This window comes from Staurois parvus, unplaced genomic scaffold, assembly GCF_062004578.1.
Source record: "Staurois parvus isolate SC_StPar_1 unplaced genomic scaffold, SC_StPar_1.0 ptg000562l, whole genome shotgun sequence".
Classification (NCBI taxonomy): Eukaryota; Metazoa; Chordata; class Amphibia; order Anura; family Ranidae; genus Staurois; species Staurois parvus.
This window is the reverse complement of record NW_028318358.1, coordinates 10656228-10670688: the sequence shown is the minus strand read 5'-3', so window position 1 is coordinate 10670688 and position 14461 is coordinate 10656228. Positions and strand designations below refer to the sequence as shown.

The window sequence follows — 14461 nt, the reverse complement described above, 5'->3', positions numbered from 1 at the left end:
ATAAAATAAAAAAGGCCAACAATTTTGAGAAAAAACAATATTTTTAACTTTTTGCTATTAAACACGTCCAGTAAAAAAATAAAAAAAATTTAATTTCATCATAAATTTAGGCCAAAATGTATTCTGCTACATGTCTTTGCTAAAAAAAAAATAAAATCTCAATACGTGTAAATTAATTGGTTTATGTGAAAGTTATAGCGTTTATAAATGGCGATATATATATATATATATATATATATATATATATATATACTGGAATTTGTTTTTAATTTTTACTAGTAATGGCGGAGATCAGTGACTTATAGTGGGACTGCGGTGGACATTCTGACACTGGGGGAAATGACTTGGTGTCACTGACATCCCCAGTGACACCAATACAGTGATCAGTGCTAAAAAAAAAATCACTGACACTGTACTAATGGCACTGGGCAGGAAGGGGTTAACATGATGGGGCGATCAAAGGCTTAATTGTGTGCTGGGTATGTTTTACTAGGGGGCGGTGTCTGTGTGCTTCACTGTAAGCAAACTGCTTTGGATGGCTGTGCTGTGTACAGCCATCCAAAGCAGTGTGCCCGAGCTGACAGGGAGGAGAACTGTTAGTAAACAAAACCGTTCTCCTCCCCGTCGGAGATCCTCGGTAATCACTGCGGCTGCATACCCCCTGCCTGGAAATGCGAAATCACGTATATATATACAAGATTTTGTGCACCCATGCCGCCCTGTAGCGGTTAACTCCTAATATTAAAGGAGAAGTTCACCTTTAGGAGCATGTTACATGTTAAACCCATATTCAGGGTGTAAAATGTAACCTGCTCCTATGCAGCCACCTCCCACTGCCAGCACTCCCTGCTTTGTAACAGTGGACGGGGATCTTCTCCCCACACCCCCTGTCACAATTTAAAAACTGTTTCCTGTGAATGAATTGGACTACAAGTACCATCAGCCATTGCAGTTGGCAAGTAGTCAACAAACTGCAAGGGCACTGTGAGTGCTCTCGTGGTTCACCAATTCTTTCTGCCATTCAGTAACTGCCTGCCCCTATCAGAAGTACAGCTTACTGAGAGTCTGCAGGATCCAATGCTCCAACAATGTAAAAAAATAATAACCTGACATTTCTTTTGCTTGCAAAAAGATCTGCATTTATTTTTTATTTTTTTTACAAAAGGTGGAACCATGCATGTTTATTGTGGCATTTAAAAGATCTTCACATTGGCTGAGGCTGATGACATCACTGGTGCATGTGCAGTAGCTCGCTGCGCATGCCGTGACTGCATAGTGTGTCATGCCATGAACATGACTCCCATGCACATGCACAAGAGTGACGTCCTCATGACCCAGTCATACAAACAGTTGGAGAGGGTGAACATATAAGGAAGGCCGGGCAAAGATGGAAGCTCCAGAAGCAGTGACAGCTCAATGCTGGAGGCCTCCATTTACAAGGTTAGTCTGTCAAAATGTGTTAGTATGTAGTGCATACTAGCACATTATGGCATAAACCTGCAGGGGCCCATTGAAAAAAAAACAAATGGGCAAAATTTAACTACTTGGGAATCTCGGAGAAGTACTCCCCCCCCCCCCCCCCCCCCCCAAAACACCCAGCTATGCACCCACAGGTGCTATAAAGCTCTATCTAGTTTTCATGCAAAAAACTGTCATTCCCCGACCTCTGCTGGATGTTATATATGATTTTGCAAAGCCAAGAGGCTACTGAAACACCATCTACCCGAAAACTGAAATCACATTTTTAATTGGAATTGTCTTATAAGCCTATCAAGAAATCCCTGCTCCAAAGCTTCTAGCAATGGAACAGTTTCAAGAAATTCAAAAATGTTACGAACTTGTGTAATATTGTTCTTATTATCTACAATAATAAAGTTGGCTATGTATTTATCTAATATTTTTTTAATGTTCATAGTTCCTAGGCTGCATGTATTTCATCTGCTATGTCATGGCCACCCTGTGTATTCCAGTGTTCACCAACATGAGCAAACAGCCATTCAGTGTAAAGACTTTGGTGTTATCCATCTTCCAAGCTACACTGCCAGGTGAGACCTTTGCTCCTTTCCAATTGTTTAATGCCTTGAATCAGGTAGATACTAAAGTTGGAAGAATTTTAATTACCTCATTTCCGTCTGTTTGTGTTTTTTTTTTTGTTTCAAAGATAAGATTTTATATCACTCTCCTCTATAATATATGGATAATTGTTGTGTTTTTACAGGTATCTTGGTGCTGCTGCTGTCATTCTACGGCCTTTTGCACTGCTGGCTGAATGCTTTCGCAGAGATGCTCCGCTTTGCAGATCGCATGTTTTACAAGGTGACATTTTTCACCATGTATTCTGTAATCAAGTCTAATATGTGGTTTTTGCTTAATTTAATTAAGTAGTATATGGGTAAAAGAAAAAAAAAACTTCAAATGAGTTTTTAGCTTTCTGCAAAAAAATAGGAGCAATATCTGTATGATTATGGCTAACTTAGAGTGGAACTTAGGACAGTCAAGTGCACAGCTGAAATCTATACTGTATTTGGTAATGCCTGGCCAAAAATATAAATAAATGTCAAGATGATGGTCACTCTAGTGTTTAAAATGCTTATGCTACACCACATAGCTAGGAGCAGGGGTGGACTGACCATTTGGAAACTCGGGCTCTGCCCGAGGGCCCGGGGTCCGTAGGGGGCCCCATGAGATGCCCCTGGTACCTTTTTCATAGGCTTTTTTGAGTTTGGGCAAGGACACAGGGGCCCCATGATCCCCTATTGCCCGGGGGCCCCATGAGTTGTCAGTCCGCCCCTGGCTAGGAGGTTGACATCACTGCACAAAGTGATGACCACAATTCGTTTTCATTTTATTGGTGTAATGTTCTTAAACCCCACATCTCCTAGTACAAATTTCTTACAGTTACAGGTGTCTAGGAGAAATCTAATAGAAGAATTATTTTTGAGTGAATCATTTCAAAATCTCCCAGTTGTCCAGGACACTGGATATATCCCAAATTTAGGAAAATATATTTATACTGAATGACAGGGGGAGGGGGGGCTGAAATAGCAAGCATGGAGCTTTAAATGGTAACTCCACTTTTCATGGGAAAAAAATTAACCAAAAAAAATACAACATTTACAATTGCACCTCAAGTCATGCAGTGATGTATTTTTGACAATCTGGCCACCCAGTGGTATACAAATAGTGTACATAATGCCCCCTGAAAATATAATTTCCTGCTTGTGTGATTGGATTACTGATTTTTGCAGAAATCTAAATTTTGACATCCCCTGCAACAAAAATGTCATTTTTGGTGAGATACTGCCAAAAGGGAAATCACATCTAAATAGATGCAGACCCTGAATTTTTCCTTATTAGATCCCTGCAGGTGCAGCAGCTGATTGATAATTATAAAACCACTCTCATTCTCCTTCACATTGCACATAGACACATACAAGCAAACACCTATTTCTTCAGAATAACAAAAGGTAGGAAACTGAAACAAAGTTTGTTAAAATTCTTGCAGTGTACATAGATCACCTAGAGGGGAATGCTTTTTTCTCAACCAAAGTGGAGTTACTCTTTGAGCCTGATATCTTGATTATATGAGAAATTACAGTATATCCTTTTTAGGAAATCTTTGATTACTTAGTATCGATTCATTCTTTTTTGCATCAGAATTTGTAGAGTGGTCACAAATGGTTTTTCTTAAAAAAATGATTACTTGACGCATACCCTCCCATAGACTATCCATCTTATGTGGGTTATGTTATATTCTTGAATACATTTTCTAAATTTATGTTTGTGGAAGATTGCTTCAATTATATTGTACAGTATCATTTATGATTACAGGGTGGTGGCCGTTTTTTGGGGGATGTGTGTTTTTTTTTTTTTTTTCCCCATGTTTTAGATATTTTTCCACATATGTAGCGCTTGTTGGGTAGTAGTACATTACTGCTTTAGAATTTTATAGCTAAACTCCAGGTGCAAAAAATGTTATTTACATACACTGATCTGCCATAACATTATGATCAGCCACCATAAAATTATAACCATCTACCTAATGCTGAGTAGGTCACCCTTTGCTTCCAAAACAGCCCTGAGCTGTAAGATCATGCACTCCAAAGTAAAATCCACATCAATGGCAGGACTCAAGGTTTCCTAGCAGAACATTGCCCACCAAAACAAGACATTACCTCCACTGTCTTGCCTTCTTCCCATCCTGATGCCATCTCTTCCCCCAGGTAAGTAACAAACATGCACCCAGCCATCCACATGGTGTGAAAGAACCCTTATTCATCACCAGGACACTTTTTTCCATTGCTCGGTGGTCCAGTTCTAATGCTCACTTACCCATTGTAGGTGCTTTTGGCTCTAGACACAGGTCAGCATAGGCACCCCTACCGGTCTGCGACCACATGGCCCCAAACTGCGATGCACTGTGTTTTCTAACACATTTATATCAGAACCAGCATTAACTGTTTTTGCAATTTGAACTACAGTACCTCTTCTATGACAAAAAAAAACAAAAGAAAGATCCCCCTGAAAGAGCATAACGCTGCCACATCCCTGAGCTAAAAATAAAACACACTACCAATGACCCTTGAAACTTAAAGGCAGCAATCAAACATTAAACATCTTAAAAAAAATATATATATATATATCAACATTGGATACCCTGAAATATGTGGTTCAAGAATGATATATTGCCTGTACAGTATACATCAGTTTTTATAAAATATTGTTGATCATAAATTTGCAAATAGTTCTCATACAGTATCCAGATGAAAGCCCCAACGTGTTTCAATCAAAAAAAGTCTAGATCTTTTTCAGGGGGCATAGCCGGATATCATCTAAACAAAATAAGATATATGTAGTATACTGTAAGCATCACAAAAACAAAATTATACATCATAGCAAAACTGTAAATACAATAACTCTCAAAATTATTTTCCTATTTACTTAAAATCCACATACACTCCCTCTGGACCATGGAGTGCCAAAACGGACCAGAATACCCAACAAGCAACCCACAAGGAGTCATGTGGACCCTAGATGCTGATGGGGAAAAAACAAAGAAGGCCACCATCCCCACTGTCATAAATGTAAAAAGAGAGATTATGTAATATATATATGAAACCCTATGGTCCAAAAAGGACCACACAAACCCATGCACCCATACATACACGCATACAACCACACCCACCTACTCACATACAAACACACATATACCTTCATAATCATACCCACACACATGCATACACATCTACATACTCACATGCAAACATGCATATACCTTCACAGCCATACCCACATGTACCTTCACACATGCGTATATGCACATTCACACCCATACACTACCATTTTGGAGTTGATCTTGCCCAGGCATCTAGCTATTACAACCTGGCCCTTGCCAAAGTTGCTCAAATCCTTACACTTGCCCATTTCTTCTGCTTTCAATACAACAACTTCAGGGACACCATGTTCACTTGCTGCCTAACATATGTTAATGTTATAACCGATTGGTGCATATTCCTGGTCACAAAGAATATACATTTCCTTTGTGTGCAATAAATACTTTTGCAATTATTACCTTGTGAAAATAGTGGTGACATCCTCAGTTAGCTTTATATCTTCTAGCTGGTGCAGAGAGCAGAGCTGTTAGAGGGACCCAGAGGGTCCACCCACTAAAGGTTGTCTGCGGAAAACTAAAGGAAGGTGCTGACTAAAGACCAGTTACCCTGCACAAAAAGTGCAGAAGTGACCAGTCTTTATTACAAGTAGTAGGAGATACAGGAGTTGTTTCATGCTGAAATACTGTAAATATCTGAAAGAAACACACAAGATCAAGATCCATCTTATACACATGATTCTTGTATTTAGATATTTGTGTAGCACTACCCCCTTAAGGGTTGCTTAGTGATTTTTGGGTTCCCTGTCAATCTGGACCTCTTGTTGAAATCCCAACCTCTGCTGTCACTACCATGCCCTGGTGACCCAGATAAATCAAACCTGTAAATTGGACTCACACAAAGAGTAATATACAGTAAACCAAAATTAAGTTTATATTGGATTTGGAGGTAACTGAGCCAAGAATAACAAAACAACACTGGTATTGGCAGCATATCTGATCACTCATGGCAACTGTGAGCAAAAGTGACAGCATTCAACAAAAGTGACAATAAAACAGCAGTATCCATTAGCAGGCCTGCTTCCAGAAATAATCTACTGCCTCCAGTCTGAGGGGACTATAAATGCCCAGTGAGCAAGAATGACTATCAATAACGGGTAAGCTCACTGTGGATCCTCAGAACCAGATAACAAGGATTAAATGTGAAATAAAGAGAATTCTCAGCTATAATTGGTAGTGTTCCCTTTCAGAGCTCTATAATTGTCTTCTGCACGCCTGTTTGGGCCCAGTTGATGTGGAGTTGCGTCAAAGGGTACATTGGTAGTTCCTTAGGGTGGTCACATCAAATATAGTGAGGAAAAAGTAGAAGATTTAACACTGATTCCCTGATTGATGGTAAAGAAATAGTGTAAGGTTCTCTTTTAAGAGCTCTAATCACTAATTGAGCTTGATGCAGTAAATGGATGGAGACAATCTGGTTCAGACTTTGCGTTCTACTCTGTCTCCTGATGTCAGAGTGGCCTGCTTGGCAGCATTGCAGGCTGGGCAGGACGTAAGTCTCTCTCTCTCTCTCTTCTCTCTCTCTTCTCTCTCTCTTCTCTCTCTCTTCTCTCTCTCTTTTCTCTCTCTCTCTCTCTCTCTCTCCCTCCCTCTCTCTCTCTCCCTCTCTCTCTCTCTCTCCCTCTCTCTCTCTCTCTCCCTCCTCTCTCTCTTTCCCTTCTCTCTCTCTCTCCCTTCTCTCTCATTTTTCTCTTTCTCTCTCCACACCTCCTTCAAACTCCCACCGCACAATCCTCACCCATCTCCCGAGCCTTGCTTTTTATATGACCCCGCCCACACGCTATTTCTTCTGGGAAATGTAGTCCTAGGCACTCTGCTTATCAGCCAAGTCCTGCTGTTCAGAGAGGAGAGAGAAGCCAACCAGCCACAGTGTCCCTGTGTCCCTGATCACTGCCTCAGTGTACGGACAATAAAAAATGAAGCCAGACCCTGTCACCTGTCCCAGTGCGACAAACAACACCACCTCCTGCTTGACATCCCTCAACTAAAAACTGAAGGAGGAGGGCAAAAAAGTTTTGAGCAAACAAATCTGCATCCAATCAGATCCATCCACTGTTTGGGTATTTTGATGAGACTGGCTGTCCAAAATACAATAGCTGCAGTAGGAGATCTGCCCATCCATGCTGTATAGCGTGATGGAGGAAACTGTTAGATAAACAGAAAAAATTGTATGTGTATGACCAGCTTAAAGTATTACTAAACCCACAACAGTAAAATCAGTCTGTATATGCATTAAAGCATGCTTGTTATACGCATTGTAGAGCATAAGGGGTAAATCCTTTGCACTGTGTAAAAAGGCTGTTTGATCTCGTCTTCTCTGATTCTCCCCTTCTTCCACAGCCCCCAATACATCTGCTGATAATACAGACCCCTAGGAGGCACTCTGCACATGCTCAGTTTTGTATATTGCTAGAGAATTTCTTTGGGGGGAGAGTGCTTGTGATCGGCACAAGGCCAATCAGCACTGTCCAGACAGAGGGTCAGGTGTCATGCAGCCTCATAGGACAATCAGAGGTGAATGAAATCTCCTCCTAGAAGCTTTAGCAAGTTCTCAGTGGGACACTGATAGAACTCACAAGACTTCTATATACTGCTGATGAGAAAATGAATTTAGCAGCTTGTATTTACTAAAATAATTGCATTTCCATGTTCTGTGTACTGTGGGAGACCAGATATAGTGAATGCAGGGCCCTGGGTTTAGTAACACTTTAACCTCCATAGCGGTATTCCCGAGTGTAGCTCGGGGTAAAATGTCAGTGCCAAAAGCGGTAACCCCGAGCTACACTCGGGCTTACCATGCGGCGCTGCATAGGGACTCCCTGCAGAGCTTACCTTGTCCTTCGCTCCCGCGATGTGTCCCCTGCAGCGTCCCCGGCCATCTCTTCCGGCCGATGCTGGCATCCAGCTTCTGTGTTCCAGTCCCTGTGATGTTGGGACGTACGGGCGCTGCCGGCAGCGGGAAATTTGAACATTTAAAAAAGTCATTTTTTTCAAAAAACATTTTTCATAGCAAAACATTGCTGTTTCAACCCATTTCACATACATTTTGTCCCTAGTGCTTTGTCCTGTGCCCTGCCTGCATTTTGTCTGTTCTTTCTGCCTGGAAACTGAGAAAAGTCTATGGCGTCCAAAAAGTGTCCCTTTAGGTCAAAAGTGGGTTTAGATCAGCTAGAGAACAGCGATAGTAAATCAGAACCACTTGCAGAATTGAGTGATAATGATTCGTGGGGAAATTCGTCATCAGACACTGAAAATGATTTTGCGACTTTGCTCAGCAATGTGCGAACTTGGCGCTCTATTTCAAATTTCAGTGTTTTTGGTTTGATTATATTATTGAGTTAAATGTATTATTATATTATTATTTTTTATGATTATTTATTAAATTATAATTTATGATTTTGTGTTTCGAATTTTATCATACCCGGGATGTTTAATAGACTCTTGTTCGGACAGATTTCAGTGAGTTATTCCTAAAAATTACAGCCTACAATAAAAAAAACTACATATTTCCATGCAAAATAATGGTACCGCTTTCAGCACCAAAAATCTGAAATAATCAGACCGCTAGGGAGGTTAAGCTGAATTAAGAAATGGTAGATTGATCTGCTATTTCATTAGAATAAGTGTTTGTGACTTACAAGGACAGCTGAGCAGAATTACATATTTTTGGGAAAATGAATAACCGATATCAAATTTAACTGTGAATTTTTTTGTTGTTTGTTGTTTCACTTTAACCTGTACTTTACAAATGACAGAATCTGATTTATTGGGCAATACAAGTATTTTCTTTTCACCAGTCTTAAACCACTTTTTATTATTGTTGTTTTATACAGGATTGGTGGAACTCCACTTCGTTCTCAAACTATTACCGGACATGGAATGTGGTGATCCATGACTGGCTCTTTTATTATGTGTACCAAGAGCTTCTGTGGGTAAGGGCCTAGTAGAGACAACAAAAATAGACAACGTATAAAAATAAGTTTCATCTTTGAAACAAGTGATTTTTCTTTTTCGTTTTGCTTTCAGCTGCTGAATAGAAAGTTTCGGTCAGGAGCGTTGCTGGCTGTGTTTCTCCTGTCCGCTTCTGTGCATGAATATGCCATGACAGTGTCACTTGGTTATTTTTACCCGGTTATGTTTTGCCTCTTTGCAATAATTGGAGGTACAGATGGAGGTCATTTTACTTTAACTTTTATTACTAGTAATGTTGGTGTCAAATGGCAGGAATGTGGGTTTTAGGCTAATGTATGGGTTATGTTGCATTCTGGAAATCCTGCAGGTTCCTTCCTCTGCCTGTGCTTCTGAAAGGTTCCAGTGACTGTTCTCGAAGTAAGTTTTATTAGAAGCCACCAAACATGGTGGAACAAGTGCATGCCTATAAATGACCAGAAATGGACATTGCTGCAAGCTGTTTAATGATTTCCGCATTCTATATCTTGGGCTGTGTATATTTCACTCTGCAGCCAGCTTAAAGTAAGGAAAGTTCCTGGCATAATGTAAAGGAAGGACCATTCTTCTCCAATGCAAACCATGAATGTTTAGAGAAACTTAAAGTGGTTGTAAACCTCAGACATGAAATATGAACGAGCATATCCCTCTATAGTGTGTACATGTCTCAATTAAAAACACTAAGTGTCATTTCTGTCTGCTGCCTCATTCCTCTGCTGTCGACATGAATCACATCTGACAAGTTTTCCCTGACACCAAGAGAAAAATAGGGGGAGGGAGCTCCAGTAGATTGACAGCCTCAGCTCTGTTCCTGTGAGCAGTGTGGAGAGGGGTGTGTCTCTTCCTTCCAATCAGCTCTCAGAACTCTCCTTACTGAGCTCTGCAGAGTGTAATTTCAGCTCTCTGTCCCCTTTTTAGTCAACTCTGACAAATTTTTAAATTCAGCACTTTGGACAGCTGTAGAGAAGAGAAGACCGCAGTTAAACAGGCGCAACTTACTGTATGTAGGAGGATTTGTTTCATCACCGTGTATCACCTGAGGATAGTCCCTTACTAAGTATATGTACAGTGCTTTGAAAAAGTATTCATACCCCGTGAAATTTTCCACATTTTGTTATGATACAACCAAAAATGTAAATGGATTTTATATGATAGAGCAAAACAAAGAGGCACATAATTGTAAAGTGAAAGGAAAATGATAAATGGTTTTCCAAATTTTTTGTTTCCTTCCACTTCACAGTTATGTGCCACTTTTTGTTGGTCTATCACATAATATCCCAGTAAAATACATTTACATTTTTGGTTGTAACATGAGAAAATGTGGAACATTTCAAGGGGTATGAATACTTTTTAAGGCACTGTAAGGGTTTACAACCACTTTAAATAGTCTGGTCTAAGGCGATTTCTACGTACTTTAATATTACAGCTTGCTTTTTAAAAAAAAAAAAACTTTGTAAGCATATTCAGTGATAGTGGCAAAACTAAAGGGAAATAGCCCATAGTAACCAGAGTTTAGATGACTAAATTCAGATCTCTAAATTTTGATCAGTTACCATAGGTTACTGCACTTTGTTGAAAAATCTTGATAGAGACTATGGTTATTGTAGCAGACTAGAAATGTTTTACTTTTGCAGTATGTCATGTATAGAAATATGTGTACTGTGAATAACTAATCTCTCTCTATATATTCTTGTGTTTTTTAGTCCTGTTTAATTTTGCAATCAATGATAAACGAAAAAGTCCAGTGTTCAATGTAATGGTATGGACCTTCCTGTTCATTGGTCAGGGCATCCAGATTTGTCTATACTCTCTGGAATGGTATGCACAGATCCATTGTCCACTCCCAGAGGTACATTGACCATTGATCGTTTAAGCAATTTTGTGTGTTTTTCAGAATAGTATCTATTATGTGAGATAATAAAACAAAGCAGCTATAAATCATTCACAGTATTCATTTCTAATTATAGTTCAGGGTATTGCAACCTTGATGGTTATTTACCCTATAATATAAACTAATTTTTGGTATTATCTGGTTTGATCATATGCAGATATTGTTATTTGGTATTAGGCACAAAACCCTGATCTGTCTTAAAAAGGAAAAAGGCAAACTGTTTTTATTGTTAAATTCAAGAGTGAAACGAGGTGAATAAAAACGTGTGTTGGGGAGGAAGAATACAAATCAAGCTGGAAAACATGTTGTAGATTAGATCAACCACTGTTTTCTGTATAATTTCTGATTATATATATTAAAAAACATGTATACATACTCATCCCCATGCTGCAGCATTTTTCTGATGCTGCAGCTGTCCCCTGCCTACTCTAATCCCAAGAACTGAGCAATAGCATGACCTCTGATCGCTCAGTTCTTGGTCTGCTTAGAGCAAAGAGCAATGACTGTCAGCTCACCGTACTGGAGTGTGGGGCTGGAGAAGAGTTGGGAACAGGTGGCTTTAGCTCTCTGCTACACGCATCCAGAGCAAACTGTCAATCAGGCAGCTGGGGGGATCCTGACAATACAGTTGCAATCCATTCAGAAGCTGGAGAGGCTCTGCGCTGTCAGCTGACTGATCCTGGGTCCCAGGAGAGCAAACGTAAGTGCACTCCTGTTAAGCATAAAAGTATGGCCAAAACACTTTGGCAATACTTCTCTTTTAATGAGGGTTGGGCTTCTTGATTGGATGAATTCAGAAAGATCTCTAGCTGAATCTGTTCAAGCACTTCCAATTTCAAAGCTGTACTGTGCTGGAGAGATCATACTGCTTAGTTGGCTTGGCAAAACTTGGACTCTTCAACTCTTGGACAATTCAACAGTTGATGAATGTCTTTCTAAAGTAGTTAAAAATGTTTTGCTTTTAACATTTGATTTTGGACCTAATGGATATATTGAATAAAAACTACATACACTATTAGAAATTTGTTCAAGAAAAAATTTCCATCCTGCTGCTTAGAATATGTTTTTGACCACAGTGATGAGAAAATTCGATTTGACCCCATTAAACAATAGAAAGTCAAATGAACATTCTTAAAATGAAACATTTTGAACAAAATTCTCTTTTTTAGTTCAAAGCTTAACAGATTCCTCACTAAATGCTAAATGTGTGGACAAACAATTTTCTCTGCCAGGCTATTGTATTCTGACAGCCGGAGCTGCTGGCTGTCAAAATACCCCAGGGGTGTTTCCATTTGATTAGATGCAGGTGTTGTTCAGTTAACAATTTTACAACAGAATCCCTCAACAAAATTGACTGCACAATAAACTTTTGTTGAATGGAGCCGTATTGGCAACAACATACACTCTTTTAAATTTTGGCTGAGAAAGTAGGAACTGGACCAATTTATAGCCGTTTATGGCCAGCTCTAATCTGTGGCCAGACAAAGAAGTCTGTACCTGGTCTTATAGGCTTCATGTCCATTAGATTATTATGAATTTCTCATATTTATATAGTACTAATATGCACATCCTTTTACACATTGTATAACACCGTTCATAGAAATTGTTTTTTAATAAAAACTCAAAGTGACAGTTCAAGAAACTGGATGTACATATTAACTTTGCAAGAATGCCTAAAGCCCGCCATAGATTAATTGAATCTCATCCGCTTCAGCAGGGAGAAGTCGAGATTCAATCCATCTATGGCAATGCTGGTTGTACTGAAGTTTATCCATTGATCGACTTCAATACAACCAGCCTGTCAAATTTCTCATATGTGAATACTACTGGCAGCTATATCTGCTAGCAGGTAAGGCTCCCTGTCGGTAGAACACAATAGTTCTGCCAGAGGTATTTACCTATCTTCTTCTTTCCACCCTCTTTCAAATCATTTTTTTTGTGCCATGATCCAACTTCCTGTTAGAAAGTGGCTATGTTTGTTCTCCATGATTCTACTGTCTGTAGGAACATAGCCACCCTCTATTGCTCACTCTTGAGATGGTATAGGCACTATGGACTGTGGGATTTGTAGTGTGCATAGAGCAGTGTACATGACTCCAACTAACACACACTGCTTGTTCCAAACAAACCGAAGTGGGAAGGGGGAGAAGAGGTTTGGGAGTTCCAAGAGGGTATTACAAGGAGGCAGAAGAACAGACAATTGTATGAAAAATAGGGTACAGGGCCATTAATTGTGGATGTGTATAGGTTATTTTTTATAGAATAATGATATTGTCACTTTAATGCAAATAATTTGGACAAATCAAGTTATGCTTGGTTTTTCTTCCTGCAGAAAACATTCTGGGGATTGGTGACACCTCGCTCATGGTCCTGCCACTTATGATCAAAGAACTAAATACATCTCTAGACACTTTCAATATGTAAATTTATGCCCTATGCACAGGAAACATTTTGCCAGTGACCGGATGTATGGACCTTGTTCTACAGTTCACTAAAACTCTCCAAGATTGGAACAATCACTTGTACTTCTCGAAACCAATATGTTTTTCAGTCAAGGTACGCTACCTAATGCATTAAAAAGTAACCAAATAAAAAGCCTCATATATCATTGAAGGCTTAGTGGCAATCAAATGCATACATACACATACATATGACAACACACAACATCTGCAAGAAAGTCACCTGGTAGCATAACTTGTATCTTAATTGTTTTTTAATTTTGTGGATAAGTGATGGGAGTACATGATTGTCCTTTAGAACTATTGTATGTCATGATCAGTACTATAATTGTTAGGTCCGAAAGGAGGCTGTGCATAAAATGAACCAGTAACCTACAGACACAAAGTTGAACTGATGATCATTCATGCTATTCCGTTATTAAAATATGAAACATTCAGATCCAAGTTCTACTGTGCCCTAGTTATGTCAACCGCTTCTACTGAACATGCAGACATGCCATTATTATAAATATAACTTCAGCTCATAAAGCAACAGCAATAGTATGCACTGTTTTTGTTTGAATTGAGCACACAACCAATGCACCTTCAAGCGAAGGTTATATGGACTGTCCAGTCCATATAACCTGCAGTGTAAACTATTTATCCATCAGATGGTTGTATATGTTATTGGAGAGTTGTACATGTTACAAGCAGAAGATACCATTTTACCAAATAAGAAACTCATATCCACAAAGAGAGTGCCTCATTATTGGAAGTGCTGCCAGCAGAGAAACATCTGGTAATTAGAAAACTGCAGTGTGAAAGACCACAATTTGGAGAAAGAGAATGGCATATTATCACCTTTTTTTTTCTACTAAACTTGCCAGGGATGTAGTTGTCACTTTGCTGTAATGATAATGTTTGAGTACAGATGTAGAACTGTTTCATGGTTAGTCAGTTCTGGTATTTAATTATTCATATAAGCAAAAGAGAGTCACAAAAAAGGCCTAAGAA

At 39.3% G+C, this 14461-nt stretch overlaps 1 protein-coding gene across 1 annotated transcript in view; it reads left to right on the top strand.

Annotated features, from left to right (window-relative positions):
• LOC149450830 (sterol O-acyltransferase 2-like) overlaps positions 1–13834 on the top strand; it is a 70232-nt gene extending 56398 nt beyond the window's left edge. Inside the window, exons 10-15 of the mRNA XM_089691355.1 lie at positions 1916–2045; positions 2219–2316; positions 9004–9102; positions 9197–9332; positions 10822–10967; positions 13342–13834. Of these exons, the coding sequence (XP_089547481.1) occupies positions 1916–2045; positions 2219–2316; positions 9004–9102; positions 9197–9332; positions 10822–10967; positions 13342–13392 (660 nt within the window). The 3' untranslated portion in view covers positions 13393–13834. The remainder of the gene's footprint in view (positions 1–1915; positions 2046–2218; positions 2317–9003; positions 9103–9196; positions 9333–10821; positions 10968–13341) is intronic.
• The last annotated feature ends 627 nt before the right edge of the window (positions 13835–14461 follow it).